Source organism: Fusarium proliferatum (assembly GCF_900067095.1).
Source record: "Fusarium proliferatum ET1 genome assembly, contig: FPRO_scaffold010, whole genome shotgun sequence".
NCBI classification, from domain to species: domain Eukaryota; kingdom Fungi; phylum Ascomycota; class Sordariomycetes; order Hypocreales; family Nectriaceae; genus Fusarium; species Fusarium proliferatum.
The window spans coordinates 1,391,016-1,415,275 of record NW_022194799.1 but is presented as its reverse complement, the minus strand read 5'-3'; the positions used below and the strand labels follow the sequence as shown (position 1 = coordinate 1,415,275).

The following is a 24,260-nucleotide window of genomic DNA, read 5'->3' as shown; positions in this document are numbered from 1 at the left end:
TCCTTATGTTTACTTTTTTCGTGTTTGCATGACACTGACGAATGCTGGATATCTATACCCCATACAGCTTACACCTCCACCCAACTGCATTGCATCACAACGGAACCAAACTCCACATCATTCATTATTCCCGCAGACTTGTTGGTTCTCTTACTTGGAATAATTTATAAGCAGATAAAAAACTACTTATTTCTGACTTGTTCTGCTGCATTGTTGTATGTCTAAATAATCTCAGCATACTAACCGGTAGCTCTAACGTCTGAGACTAATCACCACGGCCTAGCTCAACACGATGCCTCCCACACTACTATGGATTGGACTCGGGAACATGGGGAGGGTAAGACTCATTTGCTATTTTAGAAAATGAAGGAATGAAAACTAAATGGTGACAGGGAATGAGCAAGAACATCGTTGAGAAGGGCAACTTGGACGGTCCCCTTCTCTTGTACAACCGTTCATCTCAGAGGGCCACTGACTTCAGTGCCAAGTTTCCGGCTGGCAAGACTGAGGTCGTTGAGTCCCTCGCCGACGGCGTCTCGAGAGCTGATGTCATCTTCTCCTGCATTGCCAACGACGAAGCCGTTCAAGAAACCTTCAAGGCGATACTTGAGGAAAACGTCAAGGGTAAGCTATTCATCGAGAGCTCAACAATCCATCCAGACACCACCGATGCCATTGCAAAGGACGTTGTGGCCAAAGGAGCCGAGTTCGTCGCTGCTCCTGTATTCGGTGCTCCTCAAATGGCTGAGGCTGGTCAGCTCATTGGTGTTCTTGCTGGACCTGCTGCCAGCGTTGCAAGGGCAAAGCCGTGGTTCAAGGGCGTAACTTCCAGCAAGGAGATTGATCTCTCGGATAAGCCTTACAGCAAAGCCTTAACTCTGAAGGTCCTTGGAAACACATTTATCCTGAACATGGCCGAGCAACTCGCTGAGGCGCACGTTGTGGCCGAGAAGACAGGTCTGGGCCCTGAGGCCATTCATCAGATCGTCGACTCAATCTTCGGTGGGCCTTACGCTGCCTATAGCCAGCGTATGCTCACTGGCGACTACTATAACCGTGATGAGCCTCTTTTTGCAGTTGAGCTCGCCCGAAAGGATGCTCGACATGCTATGAGCTTGGCCGAATCTGTTGGTGTGAGACTTCGAAATGTTGAGGCTGCTGATGCGCATTTGGCGATGGCTTATGAACATGTGGGCTCATCGGCAGACATGGCTGGAATCTACGGGGCTATTCGAAAGGAATCTGGTCTCAAGTACGAGAATGATGCTTAGATGTTTGCATATAAGCGTGTGTGAAGCTTTGGGAGTACCGACAACCTATCAAGAAAGCATTGTATATACAAACACTCTCAACTATTTGTCCGCGTACGCTTGGTAGTATCATATAGACATCGATTCGATACTATTTACTTAAGAAGGTATATTTATTGAGTAAGTCATTATTAGAATTCAAGTCCAAGGTAGACTGCCTCGAGGTTTAGGGTAGCTAGCTTGGCGTTTCCGCTGACTCAGCCTGGACCTCGAGTGATGCAACCAATTCAGCTACAAGCTCTCAATCATCGAATACACCAACCATTAAGCAAGCTCCTGTATCCCGAACTCAACCCAACCTCTTCAATCACACGCTTTCTCCGATCGATATTTCCCTGCCGGCAGGACCAGACCCGAAGCACAACCTCAATCATGGCTCAAGGGTACGCAACGACGCAATCCCTCTCCTGTAAACGACGCGTGTAAGGTCTAACCAGAGCGTAGATACGCCGTCTTTATCGGCCTCGTTGTCATTGCCGCCCTGTGCGTGGCATCGTGGTTCCTTGCTCCCAAGGGCGAAAACCAAGTGTCGGTCTACCAATCCCGTCGATGCGATGCATGGCAGGCTGCTTGCGACAGCACAGCTGACCCTTTCTTCTTACAGACTCTGGCGATCCTCTGCTATCCTGGCCATCGTGAGCTGCTACCTTATGTGGGCGATTACGTTCCTCGCCCAACTTCACCCTCTTATTGCGCCGAGAAAAAGCGGTATCCGCGAAGAGCACCTCCACTAGATACCCGTCTAGAATATATGCCACGGAAGAGCTGGAAAGATGACGAGGGCTGTTGTGATGGTACGGTTGTAATTTTACATTGTTGGACTTTTGAAACTTGAACTGGTATTGCTTTTTATTACATATGGAGTTGGAACGCCTGTTATACCAAGCCAAAGACGCACTTCGCAGACCATCATTTTGCTTTGGACAATTCCCGTATGATTACTTGGCTTCAGTGATAAATGCCTACCCGACAGCAAGACGGCCTGCCCATTCCTTCGCATACATCAATAACGCCCATAGAGCTTTGCCGTCTGCTGCCACGCCACTTTCACCTATCGAGTCAACGTCGGCAAGGCCAGCAGCGAGCAAAACAGCCCGGCCGACCACCCAGCGTGAAGCCGCCCCTGCGATAGCGAGTAGACATGCTATGGCATAGTTGCAATCAAGAAGAATGCGTAGCGCCTCGACATTGTTGGCCACGACAGCCCAGCCAAGTGATCGAGCTGAGGCGGGAACGTCATAATCCCATATCACCATCAGGATGGGGAATAGCTTCGTGGAGGATGATACTAGGAGAGCTGTAGACACTGAATTGGGCCTTGTGTACTGAGGAAGAATGCCAAGAAGGTTGAGGGGGGAGAAAGCGGACGATGTGAGGAAGCGTATGCTCACATGGAAAGCTGCTGTCGAGAGCGCGCAAAAGATGACTCGGGCAAGAGTTAGTTTATGACCAGAGCTGTCTTGGGAGCCATCTTACGGAAGAAGAGATATTGAAACACAATCGGTTGTTGTGAAAGTTTACCCAAGTTGCTTGCGCCTGGGATGGCAGCAGGCACCATCTGCTTCTCCAATCGTGCCCACGTCAGGTACACATCAAAGAGAAGGAGAAGAGTGCCTAGACGGATAACGGAAGGCTAAGAAGTCATTAGTAAGGTACATATGCCGTACTCTTTATTCATCACTTACATCTAGGCGATCATCATCCCGCATCAAGGTATTGTATAGTAAATGTCGATAGACCTACACCTGTTAGTACATGAGAAATCAAAAACACGCAGTGAAGGCTCGCCTGAGGTTTGATCAGGACTAGATCGATAAAAAGCACGACAAAGTCATGTTCGACATACTTGTCGCAGAAGCGGCCACAGTTGCGACACACAGTGAGTCGGATATTGTGTCCGCTGGCCTTGTCTCCTGCGCCAGAATATGCTGTCCAGAGCGTCTTGACAGGATGTCTGCATTCGATGCAGATTGGCATATTGCCCCGTTACTAGGTGGCTTATAAGGAATGACCATTAATCAGTGATTTAACTGGGTGTCGTCTGGCTAGCACCATATCATGGCCGGGCGGTTATTGATAGTAGCGAGCGAGTCGTGGTGTTTAAAGTACTACAGACGGTGCGAGCCACGAAATTGACAGGTGCTCGGGGATGACGTGGAGATAAGGGCGCTCGCTAACTTGGGATAAATACCACCCCCTGATTTGATATTCATGAATATTGAAAATTAATGAATACAACCTACTCCGTAGCTACCTGCCAAGCAGGTGCTTACCGATTGCTTGAGCCAATTATCAACAACTGGCATTCTATTTCTGAATTGTGCAATGTTATTGCTACCTACCTATAATTGATCATAAGCTCAAGATCAACCTAAGTATATCTAGATGTATATGGTATATGCAGTCCTAAAACCTATTAGAGTTTTAGAAACACCCCAAGTTCTTCAAATTTGTTATAACGTATGCAGTACCAAGTATCCTGAAGAATTGCGAATGCCCCCCAACGCCTCGCAGCTTAAGACTAGCTCCAACAAACAACGCCCGCTTGTCCCTGCCCAGGCATATCTACATGATTCTCAGCGATGGATCCATTTAGCTCAAGCTCTGGGGCCTCTCAATCGTCTTTATCACCCTTTGCCACCATTCGTCCTCGAACAGCCCCCTCACCTTCGCTTCGGCTACTGCTCTTAATCTGTAGCGACTCCATAAGGCTGGTCGGTGGTGCCCCGGAAGGACGCCCATCATCACTGCCGGTATCTGTCAATTCTATTAGATCGCCGTTTCGTTCGGGTCTGCTGCCTTCAGGCATCCCTCGTATCCTATCCAGTTGCGAACTTGGCTTGCGTGACAGGGCACCCCTAAGCCACGTCTCTACAGCCGCAGCCGCTTTGTCCAGTCCGTTGCCCTGCTGTGTTGAGCCGAATTCTTGGCCCTCTCCTGATGGGTTCTCAACTATGCTCGATGATTCTCCTGATTTGAATCCAAAATGGGCCTTTTCTGAGCCCATAATAGACATGGAGGGTATTCCCTCTAAGGTGAGCCCAGGTAAGTGCTTCTTGGTCCATGTGGTGAGATAGTCCTTATCCGGACCAGGAGCCCGTGTACTCATACCCATGGAGCCAACACCACCAGGCCGACGCATCCAGGCCGGCAAAGTTTCGCCACCTTCGCTGATCGCACCTCGTCCCGGACTTGACACAACGGTGCCAGAAAGCTGGGGTCGGTGACCGAGGGAGCTCTGGCGACGAGACGAAGTGCCTGCAGATCCAGGAGGGTTACTGTATAGATCAAGGCTCTGCCGTGGCGTCGAAAAGGTCGAAACAGTCCTAATGCTCTTCTTTCGTCGAGGCGGGAAGTAACCCATAGCGTTCCTCGCAACCCGTGCAACCTCGACTGGTTGAGGAATTGAGTCAATTTTTACCCAACGTACATGTGTCCACGGTCTTTCTTCTTCTTCAGAAGGTTGTGTCGCTGACGGCGTTCCATTAATTGGCCGGCTAAAGAAGTCATCATGAAGTGCCGATGAGTTCTCTTCCACTGCAGGTGTTGGCGCAAGCAAGTCGACACTATGGGCGTTGTGCCACGAGGGTGGATCGCATGGCCGCCCTCTCACATCGCAGGCATCGACGGGAATTGTCAGCCATTTGCGCACCTGGATACTATCTCGTGTCCAGAGTCCATTGGCCTTCCTGAACGCATCCTCTCGACACTGGTATTTCAAGATTATACCTGCATATGTATCACTGGATTCAACCTTATGAATGTAGACCAGGTACTCTTGAGCCTGGGATTGTTCGGGAGTCGATTCGTCGGAATTACGGCGTTTATGATTCCCACTGACATCCAGTCCACCGTTGACGCCATCATGGCTCTCCAGCACCATGGCTCTTCTCGCAGCCTTCAGAGCCGTTTCCCGCTCTGCCAGCGAGCCAGCGCCCACATCATTCAGGTTTGGTTCCTGGGGAGGAGCTGGGCCCCAAGCACCACCTGGCTTCTTCATACTACCACTGCCGGAGAAGTCCCTGCCCCAGGTCCCGGGTCGAGGGCCTGCTCGATTATGGGACTGAGACCTTCTAGCTGCGCCATTGTCACCTGATAGGAGAGAGGAGGTGAAGCCCTGGATCGAAGCCCAGCTTTGCGTTAGCGAATCGTTGAAGAAGTTGCTCAGATTCGCTGCGCTATTCGTGCGATGAGGGGTAACACGTCGTTCTGAGGGTAGCGGACTCGTGGAGCGGCTGTTGGCAGGGCTCAAAGCTGTCAAAAGGCCGTAGCTCCGCGCAGGAGATGGAGAAGCAGCGGTGTCGTGAACATCGAGGTTACGGCCTCGGCGGGAGCGGCTGGCTTCTCGGGAAGTCGCAGGGTCACTATCGTCGTCGAAGGCACTAGCAAGACGCCGGTTTCGTGGGCGAATAGAGGTATAATCCGATGTGTTGGCGGGTGCCAGGGCTGATGAGGACCGATGCGGCGAGGGCCGCACAGAGCGTCTCGGTTCGGTCATGATAGTCGCCAACTCGGCGACGATGGGTGCTCTCGGATTGTGCTGTGCGGGTGCAGCTTTTACATTAGTGCGCGGCACTTATGGCACAGCTACCAGAGTCCGCATTCGCAGTCATTCAGTCGAAAGAGGGCGACGTGTCAAGGAGATGCTGAGGGTCGAGGAGGCGAGATAACAAGGCGGAGATGGGATAACTTAGGTCAATGGAGGGTCCTTCCAGGGATCCCCGATTGCTAGCGGAGGCGATGAGTAAGGTCGAACGGAGCCGATTCTCTTGGTGTTTAAATAATGAACGTATTCATGCCCTGCTTTGTGGCTGGCGATCGTGAGGGAGAATATATCTCAGCGGTCGTGGCATGGATTATGCTTCGTCGTGGGATATGATTGAGGTGGTCGTTCTAACTCACAGGACAAGGTTGCTGGCTCCTGGCCCACCGAAGCCTACATGGACAGGTAACTAAGGTAGGTGTAGCCAATGCTAGATACCTACTATACCTAGGTACCGAGTAAGGTACCTGCTTAGGATTAGGGAGTATCTTAAGTAATCCATGGGGCCAAGGTGGCACTCAATTACAGCCCGGTATCATGGAGGCCAGACCTTCATGGGCTTTGCACGGCCTGGACCGAAGTGATGCAAGCGGCATTGACTCGATCAATTCCAGTTCCAGCTCTTCATTCCAATCATTCCAATACAAGCTTTTTCACTAACTGATTTCCATGCTGGGATTTGTTGCTCAAGACGACATGTTGTGCCCCAATCAGATAATTTTAGCATGCATACATAACCAAAGCCCTTCCAATTAGCGAGTAATGGACTCGCTTTAGGTTGTATGTGTTATCGATTTTGGGGGCCGCGTGGAATGAATCTCCCGACCCACGTCCACCTTTTTGCGCTCAAGATTGGCTGATGTTTCTTGCCTAGCGTCACGGATCACAATAAACCCCACTGACAAAGGTGACTTTGGCCCCTGAGAGCGGCCCCAAGTCCCTGAAAACCCTTCCAGAAGGCATCCACAGGCTGAGACTGGGACCCGGGGCAGGCTCCCGTTAGAAACGACTACATCGTCATTGACGACTCCATGTCCCATGATTATTGGGGGAGGGTATATACGATTTCCGCACGTAGTGAACTCCTAGATGGGTATAAATAGTTCTTTTAATATGAAGTTAAGAATATAGCGCCTTTGACAATAATAATCTTCCATCATTGCTGCTTCTGTCTTCGTTATCCTCAAAGCATACCACATCCAGTTAACATGTCATAATGCCCTTTCAATATAATCTTGCCTGGTTTATGACCTCCATTTCTACTGATGATCTTCTGTGCACCATATAGCTATGATAGTGCCTGGCATCTTCTATTGTCTTCGACTAACAGGGTCCAATTATTCGTCATGTTTTGTCTCAGCGGCGCCGTGACAAACCCGTTCCCTGGCTCCATATCGCAAACTTGAGGTTTATCAAAGGCCGTGTTCAAGACATGCCCTGTTGCTCAACCACCTAGACAAACCGCAAAGTGCAAGAAATAGTCATTACGTGGTCATCGGCCCAGCTTTTCTCAAAGACGTGAGTTTGTTTACTGTTCGTTGTCATCCAGAACAACTGCAACATCGGTGACGGCCACCTCAAGTCGATCTGTCCCCATTATTCATTTTTCAGCCGAGGGGCATGTCAAGGTTAATATGATTAGCGTCGGTCCCGTTGATGCCAAAGAATTGGAACCTGAGACATCATTAGCCAGTGCGATATAAACGCAGTATTTCATGAGACTTACCAGTCTTCGACATTTAGTGTTGTTGGCACCGCTTGCCCTGGTCCCGAGGTAGTGCTCCAACTGTCTGGGCTCTGTCCTTCTGGCAAATTCGGATCCATGTTTGGCTGCCACATATTCGAATGTCCCTGAAAACCTTGGGGCATCATCCCATTCCCTCGTTGTTGATAATGTCCGGATTGTTGGCTATGCATCCCGCCTTGTCCGTTGTTCGGAGGTACTGAGCCCATTGCATTGTGATCGAGATTGGAGTGTGTTTGTGTTGGTGACAGGTTAGGGAAAGCTGGCATGGCAGCACTATCTGGGAACAACTGGTCAGGCTGGAAGTTTTCCCAAAGGGACTGTGATAAGTTTGGAGAATTCCTCGTAACAAGATAGAGGTCAGGAGGTGTTGGTGGTACAGAGAATGATGGGTTGAAGGGCGTTGCTGGCCGAGTTTGCGGGCGCGAGTTCGTCCCCCCCATGAACGTATCTGCGGCACTCTGTCGCGCGTTAGGTGACGTGACTGGTGGCGGCTGCATCGTGCTTCCCGATTCGACCTTGACAGCACTCGGAGTCTGGGGGCGCGACCTCTCATACGATTCTTGAGGCTGAGGAGTAGTGGTGCCGAAGTCGATGGCCATGTCGTCGTACTTCCGCTTCGGCGCCTCGGCCTGTCGATTCTGTTGCTGTTCAAGATGCGAGAGACTTTGGCGCAAGTTCCGGTGTCGCTTACCCTCAGCCCTTTGTAGCCGCTCTTCCAGTACTTTATTACCCATGATGGACTCGAAGAGAGCATAAACCATCTTGCCAACAAGCCAAACTCGCGAGATCTCCTTCATGGCCGACATGCAGCTGCGCAGTCTATCTTGTGTCACCTGCTGGATCGATGGCACTGGAGACTTCATCTGATAGACGTGCATGATGAGAGCAGAAAATAGACTATACACAACAAAGGCTGGACAATATCGCAGCTGGTCATGTGCGGCGAGGTTTTCTACGATCGATGTGATCATAGCTGCCGCCTGAAAAGCGATGTTACGTGAGGGGTAAGGTGAAGGGTCAGGCAATCGTGATGAGCCACCGGGCGGCATATGGGCTCGATGAAGAAGACATAGCGTTGTGTAGTAATTTGAGTGTAATAACGCGGACCAGAAATGATGACGAGGCATCTCCCAATAGACAATTTTTGGGCAATTTTGTAGCCAGTCAGCTAAAGCCATGTCGCTGTGTGTGAGGTCGATAGCATTTCGTTGTCTTCCTTTTGATGCCACGGAGTACTGTTGTGATAGAACCAGGCCCATGATTTCGCACAGTTTGACGTATTCGAGAAAAAACTGCACGTGGATGGGATCAGGAGGATACTCGCTTGCTCGATCAACCTCGTCCTCAATAAAGTCGTCTTCAGTCAACATCTCCACATCTGCATCGTCAAGATTGATGTGAACTGGGCGACCCAGAGCAACTGCGACCGAGCGATCGCGGGTGAAGAGGGACCACCATATGCGCTTCCACAGCCTTTTGTCTGCCCGGCTCAGTTGTGACTGTTCCACGGATCGATGCATGCCTGAGCCTTGCGCAACAATCGTCGCCACACGACTCCAATAGAAGACATTTTTAGTGACGTCTTCTGGCCCTTCCCAATACCAGCCCATCAAAAGGAGAGATTGAACAATTGTCACACGATCGTCTTCATAGTTTGCGTCGTACAAGGCCTTGGCACGTTTGTAGAAAGTGAGAGCAGCAGGAGTCGTTGAACCGTTGGCATCCATCAGCTGTGGGTTGTTACAGGCCCGAGTACCCGCCAGAAGAACGGATTGAAGAAGAAGTAACGACGGTGGGTTCTTAGGGTCTCGATACTGTCGCATGAAGCGGGTACGATTGATGACGGGTACGATGGGATGCACCCATTTGAAGTAAGCGTCGATGAGCTCGTCGCATAGTGATCGTGGAGGCAGTAGAAACGCCCCTCTTTGATGTAGGATATCGATTTCGACGTTGTCAAGTTCAGTAAGTCGAGCTCGAGAGCCGCGGACGTTCTCAGGCAGTGGATAATGCACAACATCTGCTGAGCCTTGGCGATCATGGACAAGTAGAGTCAGATTGGAGGATTCGCCAAGGTATGCAACCCGCCCAGCTTCGGTAATGGGAGCGCGTGTAAACTTGGGTTTCATTACAAGGTCAAGATAGGTCCCACTGTCGACCTCTTCTTTACGTGCTTGAGCTTCCGTCCAGTTGGTGGGAGGTGTGCCATTGTTGGAATGATATACCGAAGGAGCTCGCGGGGTGAGTGATGAGGTGCTCGAAGGGGCCACAGGGCGCGGTGAAGGGTCTTCGTTTGCATCGCCGCGATCGCTACATATCACGAAGCCTCTGGTCAGCGCTGAGGATCGAGTAACGATTGGGGCGCATTCCCATACCTATCGGAGTCTTTATTGGTTTGGCTGCCAGAGCCCTGTGTCTTTTTGCGCTTCGGATTCGGGATACGACACTCGATCTGGAAGGCAACGCAATTGGTGCAGGGCACACCAAGGCTTGCGGCGTCGCATCGAACCTGCAGAATATGATGGTTAATGTTACTGTTGGTGGTGAAGTCGAGAACCAATTGGGTCGCTCTGGACTCCTATAAGCGAATGTTTGCATTTACCTTTCTAGCGTGGCAAGTCTGTGGAAGCGTTGATTAGCATCATGGCCTAAACTCTTTTCTCAAGAAGAAGATCATCTGTACAGCTGTCGCGGATGCCGTGATAAGAATCATGATGAAGTGGGCTGGACGCCAATGCCTCGGCTCATGTTGAGGGGGGCAGGCTCTCATGGGTGACTAGGTTCGGCAGAAGTCTTCAAATGTGCTTACCTCGCATGCACGCGATGCTCGCTGTCTTTTAAAAGAACGGTTTTAGTACTTGCAACATCATATCGAGTATAGAACGGCGACTCACCTTCGAAAACTCACTCCGCCAGCGGAAGTCGATGTTGAGGTGCTTGGAGCGGGAGGAGCTGGTGCCGACGACTGTGAATCTGGTTGCGCCTGCGGCGTCCCGCTGCCTGACGACATGTCCACGTCCATGGAATCGGAAATGTCGGGGGCGAGGAATTGAAGCGGAAGCGGAAGCGATCGAGAGACGTCAAAGTCGGTTTCGAAGAGGGGGACAGGACGGGATGGTCGAGTTGAGAAGGCAGTTAAGGTAGGAAGGTAACGTTAAGGCAAAGCAGAGCCAGGCAAGGCAAGGCAAGGCAAGCCAGGTTCCATGCGATGGATTTGCGCGCCAGGGCAGGCAGACAAAAAGAAGCACTGACACAACCTAACCACACCTACCTCCCTAGGTACCTAGACACCACAGCAGTAAGGTAGGTACCTCACTGTCCTGGACCACCTCACTGGACCTAGCGGGTTTGGTTTGAGCGAACCACACCAAAACGGCAGGTCTGAAGATCTTCGATTGGATCTGGAGGGACTGAGCTGGGTGAAATGAATGAAATGAAACCCTCGGGTACAGACTCCTTGGCTGTAACCTCTACTGCAACCTCGAGCCTTGAAGTCGTTTCGATTTTGAACAACGAAAAGCGCATAGCAGGGGGTCGGTTTCTATGATACCGCCCAGCAACAGCAAGACTCCTAATTGTAAGCAAACGGATCGGTCGGTGGAATGCCCCCGCTGTAGTGGTAATACGGGATTGCCTTAGAGGATACGGAGTTCAGTTGTTAGGTAGGTAGTGGTGAGTGGTTAGCTTGACAGCTACCAACAATGGAATGGAACCGGCCGAGGTGCGCGTTAGCGGCGGGAGCGGGGATATCCATACGTAAATTAGAGATCTGCCCAGTCTTGAAAGTCGCGATGAACTAGTATACGGAGTAGTAATGTAGAGACGGGGAAGATGCTTTCCTAAGTAAAGGGGAGAACGAGAGGTTTAGAAGGATTAATACTGCAGAGAATGACAAAGCATCGACCAACTAGCCAATAATCAAAACGTATTTGTCTCGGAGCATGTAAGAAAGGAAGCAAAGGACAAAATGGAAAGGGGAGGAATAGCGGGAGTGTCGGGGGTGCGCGGACTCCTCCAGATTCTCAACTGCACTGCGGTTCAAGGGTGGCCCTGTAATGTCGGAGATGGTGGACAACACCTCTCCACTATGGGCCCGTCCATCTTCCGGTGTAAAGAACTCGGCGCTCAATTCAGTTGAAGAGGGTCCACAGCTGTATGGAACTTGTTCCGCAAACCGTGTCAGTTGCTGATTGATGCCGTATCAAGTGCAATCCCCGAGAGAGAGGGTAGAGTAATACATACCTACTAAGTTAGACACAACGATTTATGAATATCACAGTACAGGACAAGGCCAGGCAAGATTCAGAGACATCTTCACATCAACCAATATGAGGAATCCTGCTTGATAATATTCATGTGAAAGCCTAGTCAGTCGTCTCACATCCTTAGTATTTAACTGCCTTGTTAGATCCAGGAGAACCTCGTTGGCAATAGATTACCAGTATCTAAGATTGAATCCTTCTCATCAAAACCCGGCCCCAATGATCCAGCTAGAACTGCGGTTTGAGCGCGTGACCAGTCTCTCAGAGTGCGTGCCTGCGTTCAGAATTCAGAGAGGTGCAGTCTGTCAATGTTTCACGCCTAAAAAGAGTTTGTGCATAAAATGAAGTCCCCACGAATTGATCGACAGTTGGACCGTTTGGATCATGATGAGACGGCGGGCTGTCTTGTCGACGTCGTCATGGCTGGCACTATGTGGTTCGTGGCATGTGAACGTCTTGAAGACTCATGGCGGCGGCCCAAGTTCCTAATTAAGTTTGGTCTGAACAGTTGAAGCAAGTTCACTAGTCGAAACAGAACAAGTCGTGGCAAAACCTGGGGAAGCAACTTTTGGTGAGATTCTTGTTCGAGCTGAGTTTCCACGCCAAAGTTCAGTGCCTGACGTAAAGTTCAAGGCTGGATAAAGATCTATGCATGCTCTATATGCCCACCATTCAAGGCACTGCTAGGTATACATGTATCTACTAATCGCTCCTCGTTCTCAAAGTCCCAGTGTTTCACTTAAGCTTTTCACATGAAAATGGTAACTTACTGGTACGTACAGTACGCCCACATGGTGAGGCCCCCGCAAAATCCGACCCACACCTCCGGGCTTCCGAATCGGTCCCCAGATTCTTCTCAGCCGGCCCTTGCAACACCGTTAATTCGTTGTGATCGTGATGGATGCGCAGCTAAACAGAATACATGTTGCCAAGAATCCTTAGACGCAACCTTTTCATGACCCTGTCACCCTGGAATCCGGCCATCTTCCGGTAGGCTTTCCCTTCAGCCCTATACAGCTCGAGGCTGTGCCCCTGTAGGATGTCACATGTGTTCATACTCGTATGTATTCTATTCAACCCTGATGTCACTTCGCCAATGCCAATGAAAAGTTAGATATTCTAGGGGAGGAAAGAAAACTCAGGACCTTGATCCTGAATGACAAAAAGACCTAGGTAGTATAGCCTAAACTTAGGGGACTCTCAACTAAGTTTATTTTAGCACCCTCTACTAAAGTCTTATGTTTTCTTGCTCCCTGAGGATATTGTTGGTGACTTTACTATGTAAACTGCCAAGAGATCATCATTGTACATTGAACGAATTTTCCTTTGCAGGAAACATTTACTGCCCATGGCTACCGTGCAAGTGTCTTTGACGTAACCTTGCCGTTTGTCTCAGGCTTGACGCCATTGGCGGCAGCCGGTTGTTCATGTTCGACTTGAATGCCAGCGATGAATGCCGCACTCACCAGCTCGAGTGCCGCGACAAACACACACAAGAAACTGGCGATTGCAAAATGTGTGATCGTTGAACCAATTTCCAGCCATGAGCCCTCATCTTTGACAACCCAGAAAAAGTAGAGTGTCAAAACGTCGCTGACTGTGAGGACGACCATGAAGAGCGCAGATGGTGCAACACCTAATCTCTTGTTCAGAACTCCCAAGTTCGCTGATATCAGGAAAAATGGAATAATGATCTTGAGAATCAGCAAAGCACCCTGCGAGAAAGGATCAAACACCGGGATGAGCCTCGATACACTTTCCAAGCTAAACGATGAGATGGAAGCGATATTACCGGTACTGAAGAAGGCTGACTGTAGTAGAACCATGAAGAACAGTGCTATCCGAGCATCTGAGAGGGTCAATGGCCGGAATGTACCCAATTCGCGTTTCTGCTGCTCAGCGACAGCTGCCTCGTTCTGAGCCTTGCCCTTTGAGAATGCATGTACCGCGTACTCGAGGCGCACCCAAGCCAATAGAGTGACACTGAAGGCCACATAGAATAGGCCTTCGTATGAAATTGTCAAGATGATGAACGTAGGTGCGCAGGTTAGGAAGATGATTGCAAGGCGATGCATGTAGTGGCTGTTAGGCTGTAGCCGATATGCCAAGGGCATGAGGAGCGACACGACTGATAAATGTTAGTTACATATGACCATGTATCAAATCTGATTGACTCACCCAAGACGACCCAACCGACTACTTGGTTGCCCCTTGGGAGACCGAGCTTGGCTTGCAGTGAAGTGGCACTGGAGTGTGTGACGAGTATTGCAAGTACGATAAGGCCAATCTGAAAACTGTATGAGCGGTGCAATTCTGATATGCTCCATCAAAAGTCAAACTTACTTGAGTACCAAGGAGTGTTCGACTTGTATGGAGACGCTTTGATTTGCTTTTGAAAGCGGTGAAATCCGAGAGAATAAAATCTTCGAGAACCAAGTATGCGAGACCGATGACAGTCATCAATCCACCGCCAATCAAACTTTCTAATTAGTGTCTGTAACAATTCCTGGATTGAAGATAAAGCTTACATTAGGGATACATTTTCGACCTTCATCGCGGGTAGAAGGGTGAAAGTACTCATAGCCAAGCAAGAAAGGAACCACAAGAGGGTCAAGAATCCATGGGACTTCAAGAATGAGACACCCAGCGTCATTGGCCAGAAAGCACCCAAGACAAAAAGCCCGGTCAGGACCTCACGATGAATGTATCCAATGGCCTAGGACTAGTAAGTAAAAGGCCAAGTAACATGGATAGAGCTTACCAGAGATTGAATGATACCAAAATAGAGGACAACATTGAAAATCAACGCTGCAACCGCACCACCAGACTTGACATTACCAAACAGATTCTTGAAACCTTTGGTAACGCTGGCTCTTCTAGCATACACCTCTTCCCAAAACAAAACAGGGAAAAATGCATACAGATAGTACGCAGGTGGGGATTCAGAGACGACGAAGGATGAGTAAAGAGCGACAAGTACTGAGGAAAAAAACGCCGATCCAAGCAATGTGCGTTGAGGGGGAATGCTCTCCTGAACCACATATAAGGAAAGGACGGTGGTGGTCGCATAGGTCATCCATCCTAAATAGCCAACGGTGATCAAAGCACGTAGGAACAACCAGTCATAAGTCTGCAGGTAGCGAAGTCCCTGAAGCCCAATTTCCATCAGAGCGTCTGATTCTTCAATAGCCTCCTCGAATTGACCAGCGTCAACCAAAGAGCGAATGTGAGCAATGCGCTGCTCAGGGCCAAGGTTCTCATTGCTCAGAGGTCCGTAAGCCTGGTAGCGGAGCTCCACGTTTCTCTTGCTCTCTTCCTTTATACGGTATTGCTCAAGAATTACCTGAGCATTGACCAGGGAAGCTTGTGCCTTTTCTTTTATGTTCGCAGATAGGAAGTTCAAAGGAAGTTGCCCCACGCCGTTCGCTGGAAACTCAGCGCCGATAAGATACGACATCAACGTTGCGACATCAGCCTGAGCAACATCATGTCTTCGAACATGGTCCAGATTCCAGTCTGAAGAGTACTCATCATGGCCAGGGGCAATATTGTCCGGATGCAACTCGGGAGTGGCAACTCCGGAACCCCATGATATGAGAGGAGTTCTGGTATTATTAGGGTGTCCATCGCCATGACTACCCCAGTCTGTCATGCCGTGATCGGCTGTGAAGACGAACGCAGTCCGGTCATCGGCATAAAAGCCTTCGATGAGCTCTACCATCTCCTTCACACCTTGATCAACTACTTTTATATTGTGCAGGTACTCTTTGGAGTAAGGCCGGTAAGAGTGTCCAGTAGTATCCAGGCCGAGCAGATGGAGGAAGAAAACCACCTTGTCCTCGCGAAGAGCGGTATTGAGGGTCTCGTTCGTCGCTGCTGCGGCGAAGAAGTCCTTGACATGGTCGAACACCCAGTAATCAAGCTCCGTAGCGTCTTTGGAAAAATCCTCAAGCTCAGCTCCATATGCAAATGCATCCACCCTTCCTGGGACAGCACCATGTTGGAACATTGGCAGAATATCGGGACTTCCCCAACTCCAGGTATGTCGACTGCGATTGAAAACACTATCGAAATTAACCGGGTTCATTTTCCATCCTGTCGCAACGGCAGATACATCCTCGTACAAGCCGGCAATGAGGGCCACATGGCCGGGTCGGGATTCCGTTGGCACACGAGTATGCGATACGCCAAAAGTACCATGCTCAAGCACTCGGGAGCGAAGGTAAGGAGCTAGCGGACGAGGGACGAGGTCTTCATCGGATTCGGGGTATGGTTCGGGGTGGGCTTGAAATGCTTTGTCGGCTCGCAAACCGTCGCCTAGACGTACAGCAACTTAGTCGCACTGGCCAAATCACGCATTCTAATCCAACTTACCGACAAAGAGTACAAGGCGATCTGCAGGAGCCTTTGGAGAATCATCCGTGCGCTCAACATTGAACAATCGCATGCCTGAGACAATCGGGCTGACAAAGTAAATGTCGAAGATGGAAAAGATATAGACCAAATGGAAAGCGACCGCAATGGCCATGAAGCCAATGCGGCTGAAACCAGCCATGGCGACGTAACTGATATGCTCCGGCGCGTAGTTGCAAGTATAGACAGTTCGAATGATCGACGATGGGTTGTTCGGTGTAAGTCAGGGGGTGGAAGACGATGCTATATCAAAATCTAATGGTGCCACATAAGTTGAAAGTGCCTTGAATGAGAAGACAAGAAAAATAGAAGCAACAAATATCAAGAGAAACAAGAGGCAGTGAGCAAACCCTCCTTGATCTCGTCAAACAAAGAAGTAATAAGAGACAGTCTCCATTGAGTTGAGTTGCAGGTGGAGGTCAAGACCAGATATAAAACCGTGGCAAGAATTGGAATGACGCTGACGAGGGACGCGTCTATCCGGCAAATTAGTGCAGGACCCCATCTGCAGGGGAAATACGCTAGTGGCCCTGTGCTACAACCCCGCTGGCTTGGGCCTGGATGGTCCTTCAGCTTTTACACGTGGTTGGCTGCATGAAAGTCTCATTGGATCCAAGCCTCCCGTCCCGTCGATGTAAAATCGAGCCCGGGGCTGGTATCAAATCAGATCAGCCAGAGGGCGGGAAACCCAAAAGGTTAATAGGCACAAGCGATCGTGAGAGAAATGGTCCTGGAAATGTTAGCCATTCTATGATCACTAGTCCATGGCCTACCTCACGCACCTTGACGGATATTGGAAGTTTGCAACCTTGATAAACGAACGGTGTCGAGAAACTGTTTACCAACAAGGTTCTCATTGACGCCCATATGGTATCTAAGGTAACCGGACCCTCTATCTAGAATCGTTACTAATCTATCTTCATCGAGTGCTTGCTCGTACACACATAACGCTGGAATAAGTCTTGGGTATCACTAACAACAGGCATATCCTACCGCAACAACGAAAACTAACATATTCTACTATCTGGACAGGTCCTCTGCCAAAGATTTGCTGACCCTCAAGTAGAACTTGGGCGCTTGAGACCTGGGGAAGACAATTTCCTCTGTGAGATAGTCTGGAAGCATTTCCATCAGCTCCATGTCACGTCCAGCGTCTAGCAGTGGTTGATATGTGAATTGCACATCCTCGATGTTGTCTGAAGTATCGTCGTTGTCAACTGTGAGTTTGAAATGAAGGGCTGGCTGCAGTCAGTATACATATGGAGCGAGACCATCGACCATTAAACTTACTCCCATTGCGCCCAGTTTGTATGCAATCGAAGGTGTCTCCGATTTCTTCTTGCTTTACACCACGCATGATCAAACCTGTCATATCTGCGTATAGGTTTTCCTTCGCTTGTGCAATGGCTTGTGCAGCGTGTGCAGCCTCTGCCTGTGCTGTGCGATTGGCTGGCCCCGAGGCTTTGATAGCGCTTCCTGGAACTCTGGTGTTGGCATTTCCCGATCTCACAGCGGCCAATTTATTTGAAAGAGTTTTGATTTCTGCCTCGGCTTCGGATAAAGAATTGTTCAGGGTCTCAATGTTGCCCTCCAGATTCTCGGCCTTGACCTCGCTAGCTTCCAGTTGCTTTCGAAGCTCTTCACCCTCCTTCGCCAGGGCAGTCTGTGCAGCAAGCTCGACCTTAAGCTCAGATATAAGCTGCGTAGCGGCTGTGGAAGTCAGTACAATGTGCGGCGCAGATGAGTTCTTGGATAAGACTTACCCGCGGTTCGCTCTTCAGCTTGTTTCTTAAGTCGATCGAAATTCCGCTCGGCTTCTCGAACGCCAACCTCACGAAGATCCCGATGGCGCATCTCGAGAGCCTCGTACTTCTTGGTGAGTTCCCCCAGCCTTCTCCGTAATGCGGTGTCACTGGTACCATAGCTAGACCATGACTCCAAGGGCTCAGCCGTTCCTGTAACAGAGTTGCGATCTTCGTCTTCTTCCGGTACGGCGTCAAGTTCCATAACGTCTTCTGCTTGTGTCTCCGGAATCTCTTCAATGGGTGCGGTTGGTTGTCGCGGGGGTCGACCACGTCGCTTAACAGCACTTTCAGGAGCAAGTATTGAGGACTCGCCGTTCAGTTTCTTTGGGCGCCCGCGCAACCCCCTTTTCGTCTCAGTCGCAGGAATACTTGGAGGAACTCCAATATCTTCAAATGTGACCGTTTCATCTGGGGCGAGTTGTTTGGTCTTGCGGCCTCTTTTCGTGGAACCATCACTGATTTTGCTCGTGGCAGCGGGTTGCGCAATTACTTCAGGTACATAGGCGAGCTTATCGGCGCTGTTTCGACGCGTCGTTCGAGGTGCTGTTTTGATTACCTTGCTGGCCGTTCCTGGTGGTCGACCGCGGGGCTTCTTTGTTGTACTCATGGTGCGTACAACTGCTTGAAGCTCAGATTGATCAAACATGTCTAGATCGGGTTCTGAATCTGAAGCCACGAGTCCAGCAAGGCCTGTTGCAGGCTTTGCGCGCGCGCGTGGTGGCATGGTTACTTGTGTCGGTGATCGCGGATAAATGTTTCGCACAAGCACGCGCAAGAGAAGCAGTTGCAAAATAAAAATATCCGAGGAATAGGGACAGCTGAAGGGTTAAAATCGAAGAATGCGCGACTACAATGGCATGGATATCAATGATAATTATTGCGTGTGATGGGCGGGGATAGTATTGCCGGAGGGGACAAATCCAGATCAATGTTGAATGTTTGGATCTCATTGGGGTACCATCCATGTAAACAAATGGGCTTAGAGACATCCATGGATCTATGGTCCGTGCTTTCACTGGCGCTAGCCGCCACTTACCGCTAACAACGGGATGTCGGACGGGCATGTGCCAGCGCATTAGGTTCCTGCCGAAACGCGCATATTGATTGATCTTCCATTTTAACTATTCTTCAAACACCGAATTTCAGCCTTCGACCTTTAGACCTTTCAACGCCTTTCCAGGTGACGCCGGCAAAGGCGATTTTTTTTTTGTTGAACTGGAGCATCTACCCCCAATTGCGACTTCATTATCGCGTGGCAGTCATCGCCCTCTTGCCACCTGCTCTCCTGGTCATCTCATGCCATCCGAGTCAGCCCCTTGGCTGCGCTGGGTCCTCGGCATGGGGGAACGACGTAAGCTTGGCGATGTCGCCATGGACATATTGCTCTTTGCGGGCATGGTAAGTGCAATATTTCTAAATTCGCTGTCGAATGCGAGGGCATCGTGCTCACAGAAGTCTGTTAGATGACGGCTGGCCTCTATGTGGCTCGAAATTTCCTCAACCCTATCCTGAGCAACATTGCCGACCCTGATAAAGAAAAACACGAACAAGCCAGACGTCAAGCTAAAGCGCATCTTGAGCGGCTAAATCGACACAAGAAAGACGGACTGGATTATGGAGATGACAGCGATTCGAGAACGGGGCCACGACCGGAGGACCTGGTCTTGAATGAATACGAGAACCTGGTTGCACTTGAAATGGTCCCTCCTGAGGACATCTCTGTTGGGTTTGACGGTGAGTGAGCTTGCAGGTTGAGGCCTTATACCTTTCCCCGCAATTCGCTAACAATCGCAGACATCGGCGGTCTGGATACGATTATCGAAGAACTGAAAGAGTCGATCATATACCCTTTGACGATGCCTCACCTTTACTCTCACGCCGCACCTCTACTCTCTGCTCCCTCTGGTGTTCTTCTATACGGTCCTCCGGGTTGTGGAAAGACAATGCTCGCTAAGGCTGTTGCTCATGAGAGTGGTGCTTCTTTCATCAACTTGCATATCTCGACTTTAACAGAGAAATGGTATGGAGACTCGAACAAGATTGTCCGCGCCGTTTTCTCCTTGGCCCGAAAGATGCAGCCTGCTATCATTTTTATTGACGAAATCGACGCTGTCCTCGGTACTCGTAGAAGTGGTGAGCATGAGGCCAGTGGCATGGTCAAGGCCGAGTAATTACAACAATCACATTTAACTAATTGACACTAACAAAACTTAGGTTCATGACTCTTTGGGATGGTTTGACATCCTCGAATTCTTCAGGGATGCCTGCTCGAATCATGGTCCTTGGTGCGACCAACCGTATCAATGATATTGACGAGGCCATCCTTCGTCGTATGCCAAAGAAGTTTCCTGTCACGCTACCAGGAACAGAGCAGCGACGTCGAATTTTACAGCTCATATTGCAAGATACCAAGACTGATCCTGAGCATTTCAACCTCGATTACGTTGCAAGAATTACTGCTGGGCTCTCTGGCAGTGACATCAAGGAGGCCTGCCGAGATGCAGCAATGGTGCCCGTACGAGAATACATGCGGCAGCATCGTGAGAGTGGGCACGCGATGTCGTCCGTGGATCCCAGGCAATTCCGTGGCATTAGATCAGATGATTTCCTCGGCCGCGAAGGAGGACAGATCAAATTGCAACCAAAGCGACGGTCGAGCGGTGTTGAGGAACTGATTGCGGAGGAACAGGACTAGCATGATGATTACCTAGCAAACGATTCAGGCCAGCAACAGCCGATAATGTTGAATAGAAACACTCAACCCTGGCCATCACCTCACCAGTCATTGTCCAATCAGCAGCATCACGAAGTCTGCTTCAGGCTTGCAATCGACTATACCATACCACTCGCACTGTCCTCCTTTCCCCCACAAACTGAAAATATCCGCCAGGACTGAAGATACGATCACGGTGCTCAAGTCGGGGCTCGGTTCCGTCCTCCGGGGTTCCCGTACAGTGCGTTTCACTAATTAGGAACGCACAGCACGCAATGGGCCATGATAGTGTCTGATCACGTCATTTGCCATACCCCACTATAGGTTTCTGGGGTCCGATAGCAATATACCTTGTCCTGAGTACCGGCAGCCGGCATTCGGCAGGTATCTCAGCATCAATCGCCCTCCGTTGATCGGTCGGATGACCCAGAAGAATAGCGGTGGGCGGGACCCGTCACAGTGGATTCAAGCAGAACTATAGGGCCCTAGGGCCTCCTGAAAGATGGTGCAAGATCCCCTGTAATTGGCGCCGTAGTTGCCCTTGTACAGAGCGCAGCACTCACATTACATAGTTCATCCAGTGCAGATAATGAGTTTTGAGTTTGTAGACCATCTTCTCCAGCCCAGACCGCCGACAGCGGGAATGACTCCCCGACTCCCGAGCGATCCTTCTCTTCCAAGCTCTGACTCGGCAAGTCTTGACCTCTCCCCTCTAGAAACTCTTCAATCCCTCTCACTTCAATCATTCTTCAATTGTATTTGAGTTTCGCTCTTGTCGCATAGACTCCGTTGCGATTTCTCTCTAGCGCCCGCCCCTCCTCCAACGTACCTAGAACCATTCTCCCCGCCATCACCTTCATTCAACTCGACTTCGACACATACGCTGCGACTAAATTTATCGAGAATGTCTGCCCCTTCGCCCACTGACTCTGGCAAGTCAGCCAACCCTCTCAAGCGAATTGACAACGAGGGACATGATCTCCCTCCATCTCCCGCTCCGTCAAGCCCTCGCAATGGTCGCAAACGCTATGCCCTCGCCACAGAACTTGTATACACAGATAGCAAGGACCAATATGGAGCCTCCAGCGTTCCCATCTATCAGTCTGCCACTTTCAAGCAGGCATCAGCCAGCGGTGGCCAGCAAGAATATGACTACACCCGCTCTGGAAACCCCACCAGAACCCATCTCGAGCGACACCTCGCAAAGATTATGAATGCTCAGCGAGCGCTGGCTATCAGCTCGGGAATGGGTGCTCTCGATGTCATTACTCGTCTACTCCGACCTGGCGATGAGGTTATCACTGGCGATGATCTTTACGGTGGCAGCCACCGTCTGCTTACTTACCTAGCTGCCAACCAAGGCATCATTGTTCACCATGTCGACACAACAACCGTTGATAGCGTGCGGGCACGCCTCTCGGAGAAGACCGCCATGGTTTTGCTAGAGACTCCCACCAATCCTTTGATCAAGGTTGTGGATATTCCATCTATCGCTCGCTTGGCACATGAAGTCAACCCCAAGGCGCTCGTTGTTGTTGATAACACCATGCTTTCTCCCATGCTGTTCAACCCTCTTGATGTGGGTTGCGATATTGTGTACGAGTCTGGAACCAAGTACCTGTCTGGTCACCACGACATTATGGCTGGTGTTATTGCCATGAACGACACTCAGATCGGAGACAAGCTATTCTTTGTTATTAACTCCACGGGCTGTGGTCTATCACCAAATGACTCTTTCCTGCTCATGCGAGGTGTCAAAACCTTGGCTATTCGAATGGAGAAACAGCAAGCCAACGCTCAAGCCATTGCAGAGTTTCTCGAGTCCCGTGGCTTCCGTGTTCGATACCCTGGACTCAAATCCCACCCTCAATACGATCTGCATTGGTCTATGGCTCGCGGTGCTGGCGCGGTGCTCTCGTTTGAGACTGGTGATCCGGCCGTTTCTGAGCGTATTGTTGAGGCTGCCCGTCTCTGGGCCATCAGCGTCAGTTTCGGCTGTGTCAACAGTTTGATCAGCATGCCCTGCCAGATGAGCCATGCCAGCATCGACGCCAAGACTCGAGCGGAACGACAAATGCCTGAAGATATTATCAGACTGTGCGTTGGTATCGAGGACCCGAATGATCTGATTGAGGATCTCTCTCGCGCTGTAAGTAACGATCATTGCCATATTGGGCAAAGCTAACAGACTATACAGCTGGTTCAGGCTGGTGCTGTGACCGTGACTTTGGATGGTTTCCACGCTGCTGGTGCAGCCAAGGAACTCGGAGAAACGCCCCTTGTCATCCAATGAGCTACGAAAGCATCGCAAAAGAAGGGCCGCGAAAGAACAGGCAAGGCCAATGCAATTGAGCCTCAAGGAACATTTTGATTTTTTGCAAGCGAAGTCGATAGTCTGTTGATTACCATTTCTCTACCGGACTTGTCATGGTTCTCGGCCAATGACGGGGTGGTGGCAAAGGGAAGTTCACCGCCGTATACCGCCTCACCGGCATTCATATCAATAAAAAGTAAAGGAAAAGAAGGCCTGTATTATCATCTCGAGCTGGCGTTGGAAGGGATGAACAATGGAGTTAGATTTATTTGTTTTGGGAACCTGCAATAGGTTTGAGACAGATCCAGAAATACGAAAGATTCATGATCCAAACATACCGGTCTGTTGTATCAGAATCTCGTTGATGCTCAAGCGTTCTCGACTTGTCTCGTCGATCCAGGACGCGAGCATATGGCTGCCTCTTTTGACTTTCTCCCCAGGCTTTGGATGATTGTCCTGGGTCGATATGACTAGTCCATCTCTTTTAAGCGCGCTGGTATACACGGTCAGTGCAAGTCTTTGAACGTGAAGAAAAGGACCCGACCTTGTCGCTTCTCTCCCACTTATCTCGAATTTATGTGGCATCGAGTTCCTCCTATTGCTGTTGCTAGTGGTGGGTTTTAGTTTTGGCAAAGGGTATTGCTAGTTCAGGGGTCCGACACAATGTCGTCCCCCAGATTCTCGAGCATACACTCAGGCGTATATTATACTTCGGCAAGCGATATCCCCACGGGCTGGTCATGCTGAGCTTCGATCTCAGCTACTTCCAGCACGTCCTTACCACCAGCCTCTCAGTTCATCACCGTCATCATGATAGTCTCGGCATCGATATCTCATCAAGCCGCCCGCATTTGGTTGGCGAAGCTACGCGAGACCTCAGACCTGAAGATCGCACTCATGCTGCTTGGGGTATGACGGCGCATCCTCAGGAGAAGGATATTCCATCACATCTCATATTCGACGCGCATCACGCACCTCGTCACGGGCCTGGTCACGTTGGTGTAACGAAATGTGCCCCGCGGAATTCGAACCAAAGCCGTATAGACATAGGGGTGGTACAGGCGACGGCGGTCGCACGGAGTACTTGCCGGTCAGAGTCTGGAGTTGATAATAGCCTTGGTGTAATTTCTGAGGGTGAATGAGAAAAGAGTGA

General features: G+C 50.2%; 8 protein-coding genes across 8 annotated transcripts; 3 read left to right on the top strand and 5 right to left on the bottom strand.

Annotated features, from left to right (window-relative positions):
• Positions 1-292: 292 nt before the first annotated feature.
• Positions 293-1,271, top strand: FPRO_11914 (uncharacterized protein; the record flags this gene model as incomplete). Its single annotated transcript, XM_031221440.1, has 2 exons — positions 293-337; positions 393-1,271. 2 exons carry the CDS (start codon positions 293-295, stop codon positions 1,269-1,271), a joined length of 924 nt encoding a protein of 307 aa, XP_031086999.1.
• Positions 1,272-2,272: 1,001 nt separating this feature from the next.
• FPRO_11913 (uncharacterized protein) lies at positions 2,273-3,287 on the bottom strand (the record flags this gene model as incomplete). Its single annotated transcript, XM_031221439.1, has 4 exons — positions 2,273-2,736; positions 2,787-2,943; positions 2,996-3,049; positions 3,135-3,287. The coding sequence occupies 4 exons, from the start codon at positions 3,285-3,287 to the stop codon at positions 2,273-2,275; spliced, it is 828 nt and encodes a 275-aa protein (XP_031086998.1).
• Positions 3,288-3,924: 637 nt separating this feature from the next.
• FPRO_11912 (uncharacterized protein) lies at positions 3,925-5,808 on the bottom strand (the record flags this gene model as incomplete). Its single annotated transcript, XM_031221438.1, has 1 exon — positions 3,925-5,808. The coding sequence occupies one exon, from the start codon at positions 5,806-5,808 to the stop codon at positions 3,925-3,927; it is 1,884 nt and encodes a 627-aa protein (XP_031086997.1).
• A 1,652-nt stretch (positions 5,809-7,460) lies between these two features.
• Positions 7,461-10,622, bottom strand: FPRO_11911 (uncharacterized protein; the record flags this gene model as incomplete). The annotated part of the gene is made up of 6 exons (XM_031221437.1): positions 7,461-7,527; positions 7,580-9,910; positions 9,976-10,109; positions 10,203-10,220; positions 10,410-10,434; positions 10,495-10,622. 6 exons carry the CDS (start codon positions 10,620-10,622, stop codon positions 7,461-7,463), a joined length of 2,703 nt encoding a protein of 900 aa, XP_031086996.1.
• Positions 10,623-13,214: 2,592 nt separating this feature from the next.
• FPRO_11910 (putative protein MCD4, required for GPI anchor synthesis) lies at positions 13,215-16,417 on the bottom strand (the record flags this gene model as incomplete). Its single annotated transcript, XM_031221435.1, has 6 exons — positions 13,215-13,990; positions 14,041-14,149; positions 14,206-14,341; positions 14,391-14,578; positions 14,624-16,179; positions 16,237-16,417. The coding sequence occupies 6 exons, from the start codon at positions 16,415-16,417 to the stop codon at positions 13,215-13,217; spliced, it is 2,946 nt and encodes a 981-aa protein (XP_031086995.1).
• An 878-nt stretch (positions 16,418-17,295) lies between these two features.
• On the bottom strand, positions 17,296-18,804 carry FPRO_11909 (uncharacterized protein; the record flags this gene model as incomplete). Its single annotated transcript, XM_031221434.1, has 3 exons — positions 17,296-17,513; positions 17,566-17,985; positions 18,039-18,804. The coding sequence occupies 3 exons, from the start codon at positions 18,802-18,804 to the stop codon at positions 17,296-17,298; spliced, it is 1,404 nt and encodes a 467-aa protein (XP_031086994.1).
• Positions 18,805-19,451: 647 nt separating this feature from the next.
• FPRO_11908 (putative MSP1 AAA ATPase protein) lies at positions 19,452-20,775 on the top strand (the record flags this gene model as incomplete). The annotated part of the gene is made up of 4 exons (XM_031221433.1): positions 19,452-19,478; positions 19,544-19,814; positions 19,875-20,247; positions 20,295-20,775. 4 exons carry the CDS (start codon positions 19,452-19,454, stop codon positions 20,773-20,775), a joined length of 1,152 nt encoding a protein of 383 aa, XP_031086993.1.
• A 922-nt stretch (positions 20,776-21,697) lies between these two features.
• FPRO_11907 (putative cystathionine beta-lyase) lies at positions 21,698-23,086 on the top strand (the record flags this gene model as incomplete). The annotated part of the gene is made up of 2 exons (XM_031221432.1): positions 21,698-22,942; positions 22,991-23,086. The coding sequence occupies 2 exons, from the start codon at positions 21,698-21,700 to the stop codon at positions 23,084-23,086; spliced, it is 1,341 nt and encodes a 446-aa protein (XP_031086992.1).
• Between the last annotated feature and the right edge of the window lie 1,174 nt (positions 23,087-24,260).